Genomic DNA, 14,885 nt, shown 5'->3' with positions numbered 1-14,885 from the left:
ATCAATAATCTTACCTTTTTTCTCCTCGTGCAGATGTGTAAACCGAATCGCCTATATATTTGGTTATTATCTTATTTTGTTTAAGCGAACTGACATGAATGTCTATAATAATATAATATATAGTAATTATAATGATAATATATAATATATAATAATAATATATAATAATTTCTAGTGATTCGTTTCATTTTCGTTTCTCTTATTTTTCCTTGATTTTAGTTTGTCCGATATTTTAGTTATCGACACAAACACCGATAAATATATGCCATATGTATCAACACATTATATCGTGCCAAATATTGAGATGTGATATTTTCTTAAAGTGTTACGCGAGATTACGTGGGAATATATTTTCTTAAAATATTTTTAGAATGTAAGTTTGTCAATGATACACAACGATGATAACATAGAAAACTTTACATTTAATTTTACTGTTTCGATCGTTCGCAATATCGTTAGCATGTTGCTACCTGTATCTTTCTCTCTGCATATGTAACTCGTTATTAGGAAATCGTATTAAGATGTGTGAAAAAACACCGCATGTATTATATGAAGCATATATAGTTGTGCGTCACTGTTGTGATATTTTCCATTATGGTGATAATTTTCTATTCTCATGCTGCTACTTTGTAAGAGCTTGCACGTGTCGTATACGTATTATGTTTCCATATGGGATGTGGAATATATTATAACTGCGTATTATGAATAAAGAATGATGATTTGGCGTTAAAATGAAATAACATTTATTGAGTCGAGACAGTGACACCTAACAGTGGTTCTATTTCCTACTACTTACAATCTTAAAGTTAATCACAGCAACAATATTATCTCATTATTCACAACACTTATATAGATTACTGTCGCAATAATATATTATTCTCATTAATAAATTTGTTAATACTCATACACTGTAGTCGTTATTAGTAGTATTATTACAGATAATAAGAAAGTCGCGTAACCACTTCCGCGTCGTGTCGATTGTGTGTGTGTGTGTGTGTGTGTGTGTGTATGTGTGTGTATGTGTGTGAGACGATTAAAGCATAATTCCGTCGGCACGTATTTCACATGCATAAAATTGCGCGGTAACGGTTCGGTTTCGCAAAAGTTCTATGTGCAAACGTAGATTCACAAAGGTAACGTAATAAATGAGAATTACTTTAATCCACTCTCTTCGCGAAATACACAGCCTGTTGCAAGTTGCAAGTGCAGCGCCTGTTTGTGGAGAATCCCTCATGCAGACGTGTATGCGACTACGTATACAGCGAGCGCGTATATTGAATTCATTTTAGAGCGCTTCTTCGAATAATCACTGTGTGAACACCGATGAACGGTTACCACGGTTTATATTTCAGTTATTCCCGATAATCCGACGTTACCTTTTCTTCGAGTATCGAAGGAGATACGCCTGCATGTATCATACTTGTAAAATATTTGGACAGGTCGCAATATTTCGTGGATTCTCCGAAATTTCCGGCGCTTCGTATATCGTTTTCATCTGACAATTTGTTCTCCTCTATCTCTCATTTACTCGAAATTATAATATGGCACTTTCGTACAAACAACAAAATTGTAAAATATCTCACAAGTTTAACGCCATAAAAAAAAAAAGAAAGAAAAAAAAAAGAGAGAGAAAATATTCTACACACGAATTTCGTCTCATGAAAGACTTCGTGAAGGAAATATATCTACAATTTAGCATTGAAAAAGAGCTTTTCCTCTTCCTTTCGCACCTTAGACGCAATGAAAATTTCCATAACAAGGAAGTGGCACTGGCATATTGAAAGGAAGGTAGTCTCGAAATTAAAGTTTATCATCGCGAGATCGATTCTATGGCGGCGCTCTCCGGCTGCACCCGGAGGATTCTTCCGGCGCGCGCGCGCACGACTCACGCACGCTGCTTTTTATTTTCGTGTGTTTTCATCCAAAAATATAAATTTACACTAATGTACAGTACATTCCCCCGTGAAGTGCTCTTCGCGTACAAACGTTCAACAAGTTTACACGGGCCCTACGTGACCGTGTAAACGCCGACGAGAAACGAGAGCGACACTGCTCCGGGTGGCGGTAATTTTACATGCTTCACACGATACTGTTTAACACAACGTTATATCGTTCACGGTTATCTATTGGCTGCTGATTAATCGTAGTGCGTTCGTCACCTACATTTATTACGGCGCGTCAGCATTGTCGATGAAACGATCGTTTTGCGCGTTGTCGCGAGAAAAGAAGAGAGTTAACCGCGCTCGCGCGAGTCACCTCGGAATATCGCGACGCGAGAAATATCGGATATATGCCGCCCTTCGGTAAAAAAAAAAAAAGAGAGCCGGTCGAGTTCCGGAACGAGATAAAATTCGAAAATATCGAGTCGCTGTTTTCGCACGGTTTTTTCCACACCTACGAATCAGTGACTAATTATTCGACGCGATCGTGCGGCGCGACTCAATTACTAAAAAACGTGCTGCAACCCCGGGAGATAGTGATCGAAATGCATCGATTAAATGGATCACGCATACACAACCTCCCTCCCTTCCTCCCCCTCACCTCGGTCGAAATCCCGATAAGGCCGCACAGGTGGTTGGCGGTATCTCTCCTTGTGATTTCAAAGCTATGCCATTATTTTGTTTATCGCGAATAATATCATCGAATTTAACTTTGTGATTACACGGATAATTTTGTCGTAAAAATTTCATCGCACGACTGTTTCGCGCAAGAAATATTGCAGTTTCACAAAGCGAAACGATCCTTTCACACGCACGGACGTATCGGATGGAAACATCGCGATTCCTTTCGCATCCTCGTTGATAATTTACTTTACTTTGCGAAATTCGTTCCGAAACTCGTCTACGAAACGAAAGCTCGTGCGCTCGACTATGATTTGCGAACTGATGGGTGAATAAATGTAGGCTCAGATCATTCGATTTTATTGAAGTTTGGCTGCTGCGGCTGCTTTTGCTGCTGCGGCTGCTGCTGCTGCACGGTGTAAGTGACGGAGTCGTCACTTCGATGAAAGGGAAAACATTGAATACACGGATAAGATGTTGCGTAGTTTATAAGGTGGATACGTTCGAACGTAATTCTGAAATTCGTCTGATACTTATCTACGTGAGTGTGTGTGTGTATATATATATACAACGGTGGCGGTAATTATCTCTAATTTACAGTATCTGGTCTAGAGAGAGTAACAAATTTGCTATCTTACAGTCACTTTTATACAGCGAAATCGAAAGGGTCTCTGCGTGCGTGTGTGTGTGTGTGTATGTGTATGTGTGCGCCTCGATCGTGTATGCGGCGACGATTAACGAGTTCCCGGTGCCGATTCCCGAAGATTCCTCGTTACTGCGAGCACCAATGTAATCGCCATCGGGCATAGGAGGACGAATCCGTCTCTTCGGTCCGTCTCATCTCAGCGATACGTCTACATTAATAGCGATAAATACCGACGCGAACGCCCATGCCCTCTCTCTCACTCTCTTGGCCACCTCCGAAAGTTTATCGTAACGCCTATACGAGACGCGTGGTCTCACTACGTTTACGTCGGTTCACTCCTCGCGAGCTCATCGTGCCTTCATTACGGTAATAACGACGATACAAGCTACGGATTGTCTTAATCTAGAATCGTGTATCGTGCGGACCGGGAGTATCGGCGGCCGATGATCGTTCGTACGTATCGAGAGTGACGTGTATTATTGATTAAACAAGGATTTTCTCAATCGAATCATTTCCGATTGGCTGTGTCCGGCTCGCGCGAACAGTTCGCGCGAGCTTTAGAAAAGAACGCTATCCGCGACGCTACGCCGAGGAGGATCGGAAAACCGATAATATTGCTATTTTCAATAGATTCTGCACACCGATCTCGATTAGGTTTAAATACAGTGTAGTCCGTGACGCGTGCACGCGATTGCATTTTTGCGAAAACGCGACGTGAACCCGCGCGTGAAAAATCACTAAAGTTACGACGCGCGTCGTAGATATCGATAAAGTACGTACGTGTGCGTGTGATATTTTTACCGTTCACGGAAGAAAAAGAGAAGAGGTATGAAATTACAAATACGCTGCGAACGTAAGGGACACGATTCTCCCGGGTACTTTTCGCCGATCGATGTTTCGCCGTTCACGGAGAAGCAGACACAGAGGGATACCGCGTCCTCTCTCTCTCTCTCTCGAGAGAGAGAGAGTGGTGTCTTCCGGCGCCATATCTGCCGGCAGACACGATGGCCGGCCTTTCGCCGAAAAAAGCCACCCTCCAGGGCAGCCTATCAGCCCCCGGCCGTTCCCTCCCGCAACGAAATCAGCCTCATCGTGCGCGCCTCCGCCGCCGCACGCCCTAAACTCTCGCGAGAATATATTTCGGGGCGCGCGGGAGCCGGCGGGCTGCCTACGTGTCTGCGGCTCCCTTTCAATTTCCACGCGGTTCGCGGCCGCCCTTACACGAAGGAAAATATTTGCCGGAAACCGATACAACGTGCGGCAAACAATATGCGCCCGGCGGTATCCAATAAATCCGGTAATAAAGCTGCCCGATACCCCCGAAAAACCGGGAACCCGCTGTAAATTTAATGAATGCTCTTGACATCGATCGACTTTCGGGAAAAACCGAAAAGGGGAGGATTCGCGCTCGCGCGCCCCGAATGAAATGAAAAATAACTTCACCGCGCGTCGCGCTTGTTAAAAAGATTCGTCTTGGTGGCGGAAAGAAGAAATAAATAAACAAATTCATCGGCGTGCGCGCGGCGAATCGGAATCCTTCGCCGCGTTCGCCCCAAGGATTTCTTCGTCCCGTTTCTTTTTCCGCGGATGGGGAGGTCCTCCGGGGGATGGATGGGTGAATTTTCACGACGATTGTCTCGCGATTTTTCACGCGTGGGTTTTCTCCCGACAACGACGACAGCCGATGCAAATCGTTCGCGCGTGTTCTCATGAGTAGGTGAGTACCCTGCGTGACCCGGGTCATGCGTATACATCTACGAAATCTAGATCAGACACGGAGTGGAAGATGCGTAAATGTCGATCGGCTTGCAAAAATCGATCACGTGCCGTCCGCGTGAAGTTTTCCGCTCTGCGTGTAACCGGGTTGTTAGTCAAAGAGGAGGAGGGGACGAGGGTGTAAAATAGAAAAGAGAATATTTTCGTTCGATTTCGAGAGGGAAACTTAATTGCGACGAGACATGGCCGCCGCCATTCTCGCGCAAAAATTTCGCTACGCCGCTACGTTCCGTTACGATCGTCAATGCGGGCGTCGGCAAACTTACAAATTGTCGAAGAAGGGGCGGGGGGGGAAGGAGAACCTATATCCTATATGCTTCTACCCTAATCGAATAGTTTCGCGTGGTAGATAGGTGTATTGCCTTTCAGAAAATTGACGGTCGTAAACGTTCGAGAGGACGCGAGTTGTTGATTCGGCCTGCGGGAAGATCGGCGGTCGCGGCGCGAGTGTGTTAGCTCGCTGTTACCTCCGGCGGACGATCGAATACAATAAATCGTCCGCGATCGGGTCATCGCGAAGCGGGCACGTCGCTCGCGCGCTGCGTCGCTCGTTAAAATACACGCCACTCGACGGACGCTCGCTTCCGACGAGAGAACTTCGCTGAAGTGGAAAATCGGCGAGTTCCGGCGACGCGCGAGCGACGGTACCGAAAGCGAAGGAAGAAGCTTCTCTCAACTTACGGGAGACAGGAGAGACAACGGAGGGTGATCCCGAGCACTTGCGCCACTCACAGGGCTCGTTCCCGCGCACCACCGAAGCGCTAACTGCGCGTCTTCGAACGACGGCGATCACGGCGTCGAACGCGCGAACCTGCCTTCCCTCGTGGTGTTCCTCCGCGTTTCCACCTCGTCGTGGGCGACGGCTCGCGTCGCCGTCGGCGAGACACCGCGACCTGCTTCTCAGGTAAACGAGGTGAGTCTCTCTCTCTTCCTCCGCGATGAAGGGGAGCACGTGGCACGAGAAAATCAGTTGATTCACTCACTGGTGTCGGAATTGTGCACGGGAGTGGTCGCCGGTGTGCTCGGGGCCTGATGCTGCGTCGACTGCGTCGGTATCCCAAGGGATGCGAGGAGCGGTCGAGGCACCGCGCCCGGGGTGGCGCTCGGCGGCGGCGGGCTCTCCTGGCCTACGAGCAAGCTCGCGGGCGGGAACCCGAAGAGCTGGGATCACTGGAGCCTCGGCCAATAGTTGCCCGCCAGGTCCGGAGTCTGCGACGGGATCTGCACCGGCACCGAGACGCCGGCCGATATCACTCCTGGAACAATTCGAGATATCGGAGGATTGAGCGACGGAGCGCACGAGAACTGCTCGGGACGGATAAGAAGCGTCTTCCTCTGCGAGCGGGTGAGGCGTACGGCGATGGTAAGGGATCGAACCGTGCTGTACGCGCGATAGATAGAACGGATGGGTAAAATGGGGGCGACTTTCACCCCCGGAGTGACGAATAAAAACGGCACGTCCCTTTGTGGTTTCTCAATCGCTGAATCCGACGCGGACCTTTAAAGGATTTCAATTTACCGGCAAAATGTTAAAATAAGCAAAGAGCTATGAAATATATAAGAAGCTGTTGTGAGAACGGTATGTTAACGGAAGTGTAAAACTATAATAAAATGAACAATATTCAAGGAAGATCGACCGATATGCGAACAATATAAATTGGTGAATGAAGAAAGCTTTGTTCGGTCAAAGCGGGTCTTGGTGCTTGGAAATATTTTTTACGTAAATCTTACAAATTTCAGTAGTAAAATAACTACAGTAGTGAAATACTTTTTAATGAAAGGAAATTTATATATTATACATAGGAGAAAATATATATATATATATGAAAAGGAAAATAACAAAACATTGAGAAAAAGTAAATAGTCACATTTCGGTCCCGAGGGTGTGACAATAAGAGGTTCCACTATATAGAGTGCACGGACGTGAGCTGATTAGAATATAAACTATCAAAGATGAGAAGTATTGTCATGTTTTACCAGCAGGAAAACAGGAATGAATGCATTCGTAAAGCTCAATGATATTTTACGGTACTACATGTTTAATAGTTTCATGTGCCGATTTTAATACTTCCCCGACGAGTTGAAATTTTTTAAAGAATCAGATTCAGCAGTTTAAAAAACTGTTTCTCTTTGTCATTCCGGAAGCCAAAATCGGCCGATTTTACCCATCGTCGTTTCATTTCGCGAAGGTGCTGGTCGCCGTTCAATGACATCGAACGTGATTACTTCTGTACAAGCATCGTTCGCTGTTCATCGTCGTAACACTCAACCTTCTAATGCTAAAGTGAGATCAGATTGATCCCGACGCTTCGTTTATTTCACAACGTGCGCGCGCTGTTTCTCTTTTTAAGGAAAGTTTCATGTTATTACTTACTTCTTTTACCCATTTTGTATATTGATCACGTGAAAAATGAACGAAACAGAGCACGGGATCGACCCCACCTTCCCGAGTATGTTGAAAATCCACCTTGCCATTAGAGGCTTAACGATTTCTTTTATTTTGCCGTAATATGAATAGACGCAATTTTTTAACAAAGAGACACCGACACATCGCGTCAGATCGATTTCTCGCGTGAACATTGACGCGCCAATGGCGTCTCAGCGGCGACTCGTCGACGACGACTGCGAGTCGCGAGGGAAAGAGAGCGCGCCGTTAATCGCGCGAAACGCGACGCGGTTAATTCGCTAAAAACGACCGAGCGCGTATTTACGGAAGGCGACGGGAGAAACGCGCCGCTCGCGGCCGCACAAATAGGATTCGGCTATGATAGTCGAGCGGCTGCACACACTTCTGCAATTTGAATTAAACACCTTAACGAGCTGCGTCTAATCTAATATAAACTTGAGCGAAAACATTTACCGAGTCTATGCGAGCCCGCGTCGTAACTTCGTTCGTTCTTCGAGCGCGGGCTACAATTATGGCGTGAATGCAAGACGGGCGATTTCGCGAGCATTACAACGACGACGACGCCGTGGCATAATTGCGTTAACCACGCCGCCGCCCACCTTTGTGGCGGGTTAACGCGTTGAGAATTTCGAACGTGAAAATTGAGCGCGCCGGCTGGATCTCATTATCTATTCGTTATTATCAAATTTCAAAGCGCCCGCGGATATGGAACCAGACTTGCGATTCGCAGACCGCTCGTCTCCGTAAGGATCGCCATTCCTTTTCGGTAACACACAGGACTCTCCTCGAGGAGACACCTCGGCACGCATTCAATCGCCGTCTCACAGGAGTCCCCGGGACGAACTTGACGCTCGAGGTGGAGAGAGCGCGTCTCGGAGTTAATCGAATATCCCGGCGACTCCCGGCTCATCGTCCACCAGATGCGAGAGGCGGGCGGTTACGCGCGTTTCCGCGGTCGGACGCTAACTCCGGGGTACGGCTACTTAGCTATGAAAACGGCGGCGTTAGAGCCGGCGGGACAGGCGCGGCGCTAACGAGCGCGGTGAAAGTCCTTACGGCGCTCGTGCACGTAAAGCGATTATGATGGATAACCCGCGGTTCGTTCCGCACGTAAGGAGCGGCCGCGGGAGGGACGGGGTGGAAACGAGGGGGCGAAAGAGCGGAAAGGAAGAAAGCCGGCCACGAGAAGAGAGCGAGAGAGTGCGGGAGACGGCGAGAGGGAGGGGGGTGGGACACACCGCGCGTGTTCCGCAGTATTCCACCATTCCGGCTTGCGCTCCGCTCCGTTCCTGTAGGTACGCCGCGCACCCCCGTATTTCCTCCCCTTTGGGTTCGCACGTTATTGAGCGCTCGCCCAGCCGAGGCGAGACCCAACCCATCCACATCCTCTGTTCACCCCTGTATATCCTCAGGAGGGAGAGGAAGAGAGAACGAGTGGGAGAGAGTGAGAGAGAGAGAGAGAGAGAGAGAGAGAAACGGACGTGGAGAAAGAGACGAAAGGGGAACCGGAGGGCGACGAGAGGGACGGATAGATGGATAGACATGAAGGAGCGAGCGCACCCCCGAGGATGGAAGGCGAAGGGGGTGAGAGAAAGGGAGAGAACGAGGCGGCGCAGGCTGCGAGAGGAGGCGCGACCCTCCGTGGCTTTCGCTAAACGGGAGGCGAGGGGAGCGAAATGTAGATAGACGAAGAAAAGGGATGATGGAGAGAAAGGGAGGCTGAGAGAAAGAGACTCGGGAGAGAAAAGAAATAGCCGAGCGGAGGAGCCAAGCGGCATCTAGAAAAAGGGAGAAGAGAAGAGACAGAGAGAGAGAGAGAGGAAGGGAGAGGAGAGCGAGGGAGAAACAGAGCCGAGAAAATGGAAAATTCACCAGCTACATCGCCGGGGTTGGAAAACCGCCGAACATCCCATTCTTCGATTCAGCCCGGCGGCGCCATGCGAGATTTGTTTTAAAATCCTTTTACAATTCCGTGGGCGAGCGTGTAGCCGCGACCGTCGCTCGCTCGCTCGCTCTTTACACCCTTTTCCACCCCTCGTCCCTCTTCCCTCTCTCTCTCTCTCTCTCTGATAGCGAGGCTATGTAGATTGCGTGTGAAGAGGCTTCCAGGTAATTCTCGACGCTTTATTTCGCGCTTTGAGCCGGCTAGAGCACGGGGAAGAAACGGCAGCAGCGCAGGGCGAAAATTGGAAACGAAAACCCGTACTGGTTTCTGCCGCGGACTCGTTCGTTTTTCCGATGCGTGTCGGATCCTCGAACATCCCTCGATGGGGATTTCGAAATCTCATCTGAGCAATTGAAAAGCCACGAATTGATCCCGCAGCCGCCGGTATAATGTTCACGTACGAGAGACTACGTCTGATAATTACAGCGAGTGAGATTTCAAGGAAATCTCGGACGAACGAATCGATATGAACCGGCCGAGGTTGAGAAGAAACTTGGCTAAAAGCAAAGAAGCGCCTCGATATTTGACTTTCGCCGATTGAGCGGAACGTTTGATGTACACAGCGAGACCGAAAGTATCTTCTCGCGGATGTGAATTATTTTCGGCGCAACGCTGAATCACCGGCGAGTGTGACCTTGGAAGCCACCGGGAGCGGGGAAACGCGGCGAATTATTGCGCTGATGAAAACTCACCGGTCGCGGTCGAGGTCGTCGGCTGGTAGGGTGCTCCACCTGGGCCGGCGGGTTGTCCACCCGGCGTCGCGGGGGTACCGCCGTGAGACGTCGGGATGCCGCGATGAGGTTGCGAGTGCGCGGCCGCGCTGTGCGCGTGAGAGTAAGACTGCGTGAGCGAATGAAGCGGCTCGTGGAACACGTACGCCGGGTAGCCCTCGGCACGTTGCTGAAGACAGCTTCCACCCATTGAGCCGCCCAGGCTGCTTGACATCGAGCTGCGAACGAGAAGGATATTCACGGTTGGACGACAACGATAACGGAAATGCGACATGCAACCGACGAAAACGTCTCAAAGACTGCTGACGATGGGAAAGAAACCAAGCGATTGATTCGATAAAATCGGCGGTCTTTCTTATAAAAAACAAAAAAATACTGTGTCCACTGAACAAATTACGCGTTGGCGCGACAATGCAACGTTGCGTCGATACGGTTGCTCATTAAATCGCAATCGTTGAATCGACCGCCCGAGTCGAAGTTTTGTTGCCCTATGTTAAATCTTTAATTCTACAACATAGTAGGAGCTAAGCAAGGTAGGTTCGATTTCAGTTCTAGTAATATAATATAACTCGTACTTTTCGACTCTGATGATGTCTTAAATTTCCGTCTTCGCTTTAACATAGGGCGATGAAGGCAGCGTTAAAATTCAATCTGTAGAACTAAAGGTTCAAAAGAGAAGTGAAAAAGTATCATTGAGTATCGTCAAAGTAGGTTTCTGTCATCATCTTAGTCCACAGGCCGTCTAGATAAGCGCAAACTATCTTTAAGAGCGTCCGAGTGACATCACAATTTCGACTCAGGTGATAACTCATTACAGCAACTGTATAATTCGTTCAATAGACTGAACGTCGTGCTTGAGAGAATGTTGTTCGCTCGATAAACAACATTTCATCGATTTTACCACTTTTCTTTTCTCAGCGCAGTCGCTGAGACGTTTCACACGTTGGGACGTTAAAGATCGCGAGGACAAATGAAAGGCGACATGTACACGACGAAAGCTCTCGGCAAAACAAAAAAGTGGAAACAATTATCTCAGTTTTCAACGAGGGATATCGCCTCGGTTCGGTGAGCCACCGCGCGCACCGTCTTTGTCGTCCTTGTTCTCGCGTAACTTTTACGTACCGGAATGGACGCGAGGAACAATGCGGATGGCTTATCACGAAATTCTCCTACCTGTACGTGTCGGGCATGGTGGCGATTGGTTGCGGTATCGACGAGTACATGGCGTTGAATCCGGCGTTTAAGGGCAACCGTGGCGTAGCGGGGGTGGCCGCGGGGGGCGCGGCGCCGCTGCTACCCCCGCTGCTGCCGCCGGCAACCACCTGATCGACGGCCGCCCTCCTCTGGTTCCGTAATTTCTCCTCTCGACGCCACTTCGCCCTGCGATTACTGAACCACACCTGCAACCGACACAATGACGGTGCCTTTGTCACGATAAGTGTGCAGCCGCACACTCGGCGCCGACACGGTATTTCGTATCATCCGCACTCGTCCGCATTCGCACTCGTTCGCGCTCGTTCACGCTCCACGATCTCCCCTCATCTCGCTTCCTCTCCGGAGAGAACACCCTCTTCTCCCCGGACCACCCATCTCGCTCTCTCTCTCTCTCTCTCTCTCTCCTTCTCTTTCCCTCTACCTCTCTATCCGACCGACCCTCTCGCATGGCACTTCCGCGGCAGCGCAAAATCTAACGCCCAGACACTCTTTTCGCGCGAACAGCAGCGCGCGCGCGGGTTTGCACGAGGCGCGTTTCTCCAGTTTGTTAATTGCAATTGAGCAGTTGTCAGACGGGAAATTGAGTTACTCTTGCTCGCTTGGTCCCTTCCCGTGCGCCCTTCGCTCTCTCCCGCAGCCTCTCCCTCTCGATCCGCCTCTTCCTCTACCTGCCGCACCTTCGCCGTCGCGCGCATTTACACGCGTCTCTCTCTCTCGCCGAGCATCTGGTTATAGATCGCGTCGAACTCGATATCCGATAAAGAGCGCGCCGTGGATAACGCGCGTTCGCGACCACGCTGAACAAATTAAATTCCACTATATCGACACAGGATCCTGTCGCTATATTAGGCTCTCGACGCGTCGATTGACTTGAATTCTATCGATTCGTCGCATCCTCAACGGTGTACCACCAGGATTATGTAAAAATATCTGAAGCGAGGTGATGCGATGGGGCAAAAAACAGATACGTGGAATTAAAAGCACTTTTCTAATTTAAGCTAATTGTCCGCCCGCCGCGTCAAATACGTGACGTGCCGAGCGGTATGACGCAAGCTCGTACGATAAATCGAGGCTTAAATTCCTTGCCGCGCTCGCAGGGATTTTCTGGTTTTTTCTGATTCCTCTCAGCGATAAGAGGATTCGCGTCCCCTTCGATATATCGGTTTTCCCTCGCCGCGGCACTTACAGCAATCCATAAACCGTGTGCATTTGGCTTTCTCGTAAAAAACCTTTTCCTCTGCTGCGTATACGCTCTGCAGTTCCATTTAGTCACGCCAATTTTACGGGCGCGCAGTTATCACACACACACAAACACATATACAGAGAGACGCACGTCTTTTCCGTGCATTAAGAGATATTTTAACGCCATTCTCTTTACGATCGCACTTCGCGTCTCGTCGTTGCGAACGATGTCGCTACAAATTTGCCGATACTCGTGTGCGTGGCAAAATGGTGACCTTAACGCATTGCGTACGGCACTCTACTCGCTCAACACGCTTCCAGGGCATTCATTTATTCGCTAACCATTTGTTTCGAGAATGCGCAAGACTTCGTTACCCTGGTAACGTAACAAGAAAATCGATTTTTAATTCCTTAAGTCATCGATTAAGTCAAAGAAACCTGAAAACGAGATATCTCGTCGCCCGGCCATAACGTTCGGCTTGCTAAAGACGAGATATCTCGTCACCAGTACGCAATGTGTTAATTGGCGGATATCGTTCACGCGCGCGCGAGAGAGAGAGAGAGAGAGAGAAACTTTATTCGCGCGGTTCAACCGGATCGATGATTAATCGGGAGAGCTGATTCTAATGAATGAATTATTTCGCAGCGTAACGGCCAACGCGCGAAATTACGGCGCGAAGAGTTTTCGAAAAGGTAAAACCGTGCGCGCGCGCGTATTTCTGCGTGCCAGTGCACACGTGGGCGCGGATAAAAATCGAGAACAAAGCAATAACGGCAATTTCCATTTCTGTCGATTTCGGTGTAACGAATTACCGCGCGCGCGCGGACACGGGGGAAAAAAGCCGCGGGACAGTGCGCGCAGCGGAAAGAAATGCCATCAACGTAGAAATACAAGCCTTCCGCAATCTCACGTATAACGCCGAGCACGGCGAGGGCCCCCTCGATTGAATCAAAAAATAAATTCCATCCTCCTGTCCTCCCATTGGCGCAGCAAATCGTGTTCGGCCACCCCACCGTCAAATATCTGCCATTCGCCCGCAGCGCGGGCTCCTTCCGCCCAATACCATCGTCCCTCGTAAACTCGTCCTCCCCCGAAAACCTCGCCGGGATCGATCTGTGCGAAAGTCCGCGATCCGAACCCGCCGGGGTCTCCTTAATGCCTCGCGATCGTCAATGGCCGAAACGGTCGGGAACCGGTTTCTTCCCGGCGCGCTGCTTCCCGACCTTGAAGCCTCCGTGGACCGACCTTCGTGGACACGTTCACGACACACCACGACTGGCGGTACGAGAGGGAAGGAGAGATTCGCACACCACAAGAGAGAGAGAGAGAGAGCTCGGCATGTCTCGCGGACGCTTTCGGGAACTAATGGAGCGTGCGATACACTATGGACGTCTTTCGCTCATGTATTCCGGCCGAGAAAAGGACGCCGACGAGTGGGAAACAAACATCTTCCTCTGGCGAGAGGGTGCGCTAACGGAAAGATCGAACCGGTCTAACGGAAGACCACGGAAGATCTCCCTCTCTCGCGGCCGGTCGACGTTCGTTCCTTTGCTTTATTTGCGCGTCCACTCTGCTCGACGCGCGCCGCTCGAGGGAAAAATCCCTCGCTTTATCCCTCGCGCAGCGCGCATCGGCCATCGCGCCCGCGAGTCGACTTAGGAAATGCCGCGGATGATAATCGGCCGGCGACGTGGCGTGGCGAATCTCGTGACCGTAGCCGAGAGTGTGTATATATATATATATATATATATATACACATATATATACATATATATACACATAGACGTGAAGAAGCGAGAAACGGGCCAATCGGAGGGCGCCCTCCCTCGGGACTCGAGGTTGCCATGGTTGCGTCCGAGAACCCTCTTAGGCCTTCCGCGCGATCCCTCGCTGGGCCACGTTTACATGCCGGCGCGTCGTGCCGCGGCGGCGTTCCGTGTTCCATTAGAACGCCCGGCACCTTCACTCTTCGTCCTCCACCACCATTCGTATATCTCGCCCTTCGACCGTTCGGCCAGCCGACGATAGTCCGGCGATCGGTCCGACTCGGTGATCTCCGCCGATTCCCTCTTTCATCCTCTCCAACTAGCCGACTATATCTTTTTCTCACACCGCTCTCTCTCTCCCTCTCTCTCTCTCTTTTCTTTTTCTATCTCTCTCTTCCTCGTCCTCTCTTTCTGTCTGCCTCTCTCTCTTTCTCTCTATTTCTCTCCCGGTCTTTCCCGCTCGCTCGGTCCTCCCTTTCTCTCGCTCTTCCTCGCCGAACTTCTCCTTTTCCCTCCCGCGCCGGAACTCCCGGTTTCCTGCACTTAGCAAGATCAATACCAGCCAACGAGGCTTGAAAACATGCGTCAACATGGTCTTGCACTGTTTGTACGTCCACATAACGCTCAGCGCGCCCGGTTACTACCACCACGACGC

The 14,885-nt window shown here is 49.7% G+C and overlaps 1 protein-coding gene across 3 annotated transcripts in view; it reads right to left on the bottom strand.

The window, feature by feature from the left end:
- Positions 1-402: 402 nt before the first annotated feature.
- Positions 403-14,885, bottom strand: part of LOC106747902 (paired box protein Pax-6) — a 39,153-nt gene continuing 24,670 nt past the window's right edge. The window contains exons 7-10 of one of the 3 annotated variants that reach the window (XR_001374700.1): positions 11,240-11,466; positions 10,028-10,284; positions 5,967-6,239; positions 403-5,879 (exon numbers count right to left, since the gene is read on the bottom strand). Coding sequence is in view for 1 of the 3 variants with exons in the window: in XM_014625902.1 (XP_014481388.1) it covers positions 6,151-6,239; positions 10,028-10,284; positions 11,240-11,466 (573 nt within the window). In the remaining 2 variants the exon portion in view is untranslated. Of the gene's footprint in view, positions 6,240-10,027; positions 10,285-11,239; positions 11,467-14,885 lie in introns of all 3 variants that reach the window. The other 2 variants (XR_001374701.1, XM_014625902.1) reach the window with 2 other exon arrangements.

This window comes from Dinoponera quadriceps, unplaced genomic scaffold, assembly GCF_001313825.1.
Source record: "Dinoponera quadriceps isolate SergipeBrazil2010 unplaced genomic scaffold, ASM131382v1 scaffold2551, whole genome shotgun sequence".
In the NCBI taxonomy this organism is placed as follows: Eukaryota; Metazoa; Arthropoda; class Insecta; order Hymenoptera; family Formicidae; genus Dinoponera; species Dinoponera quadriceps.
This window is presented reverse-complemented; position numbering and strand designations above follow the sequence as displayed.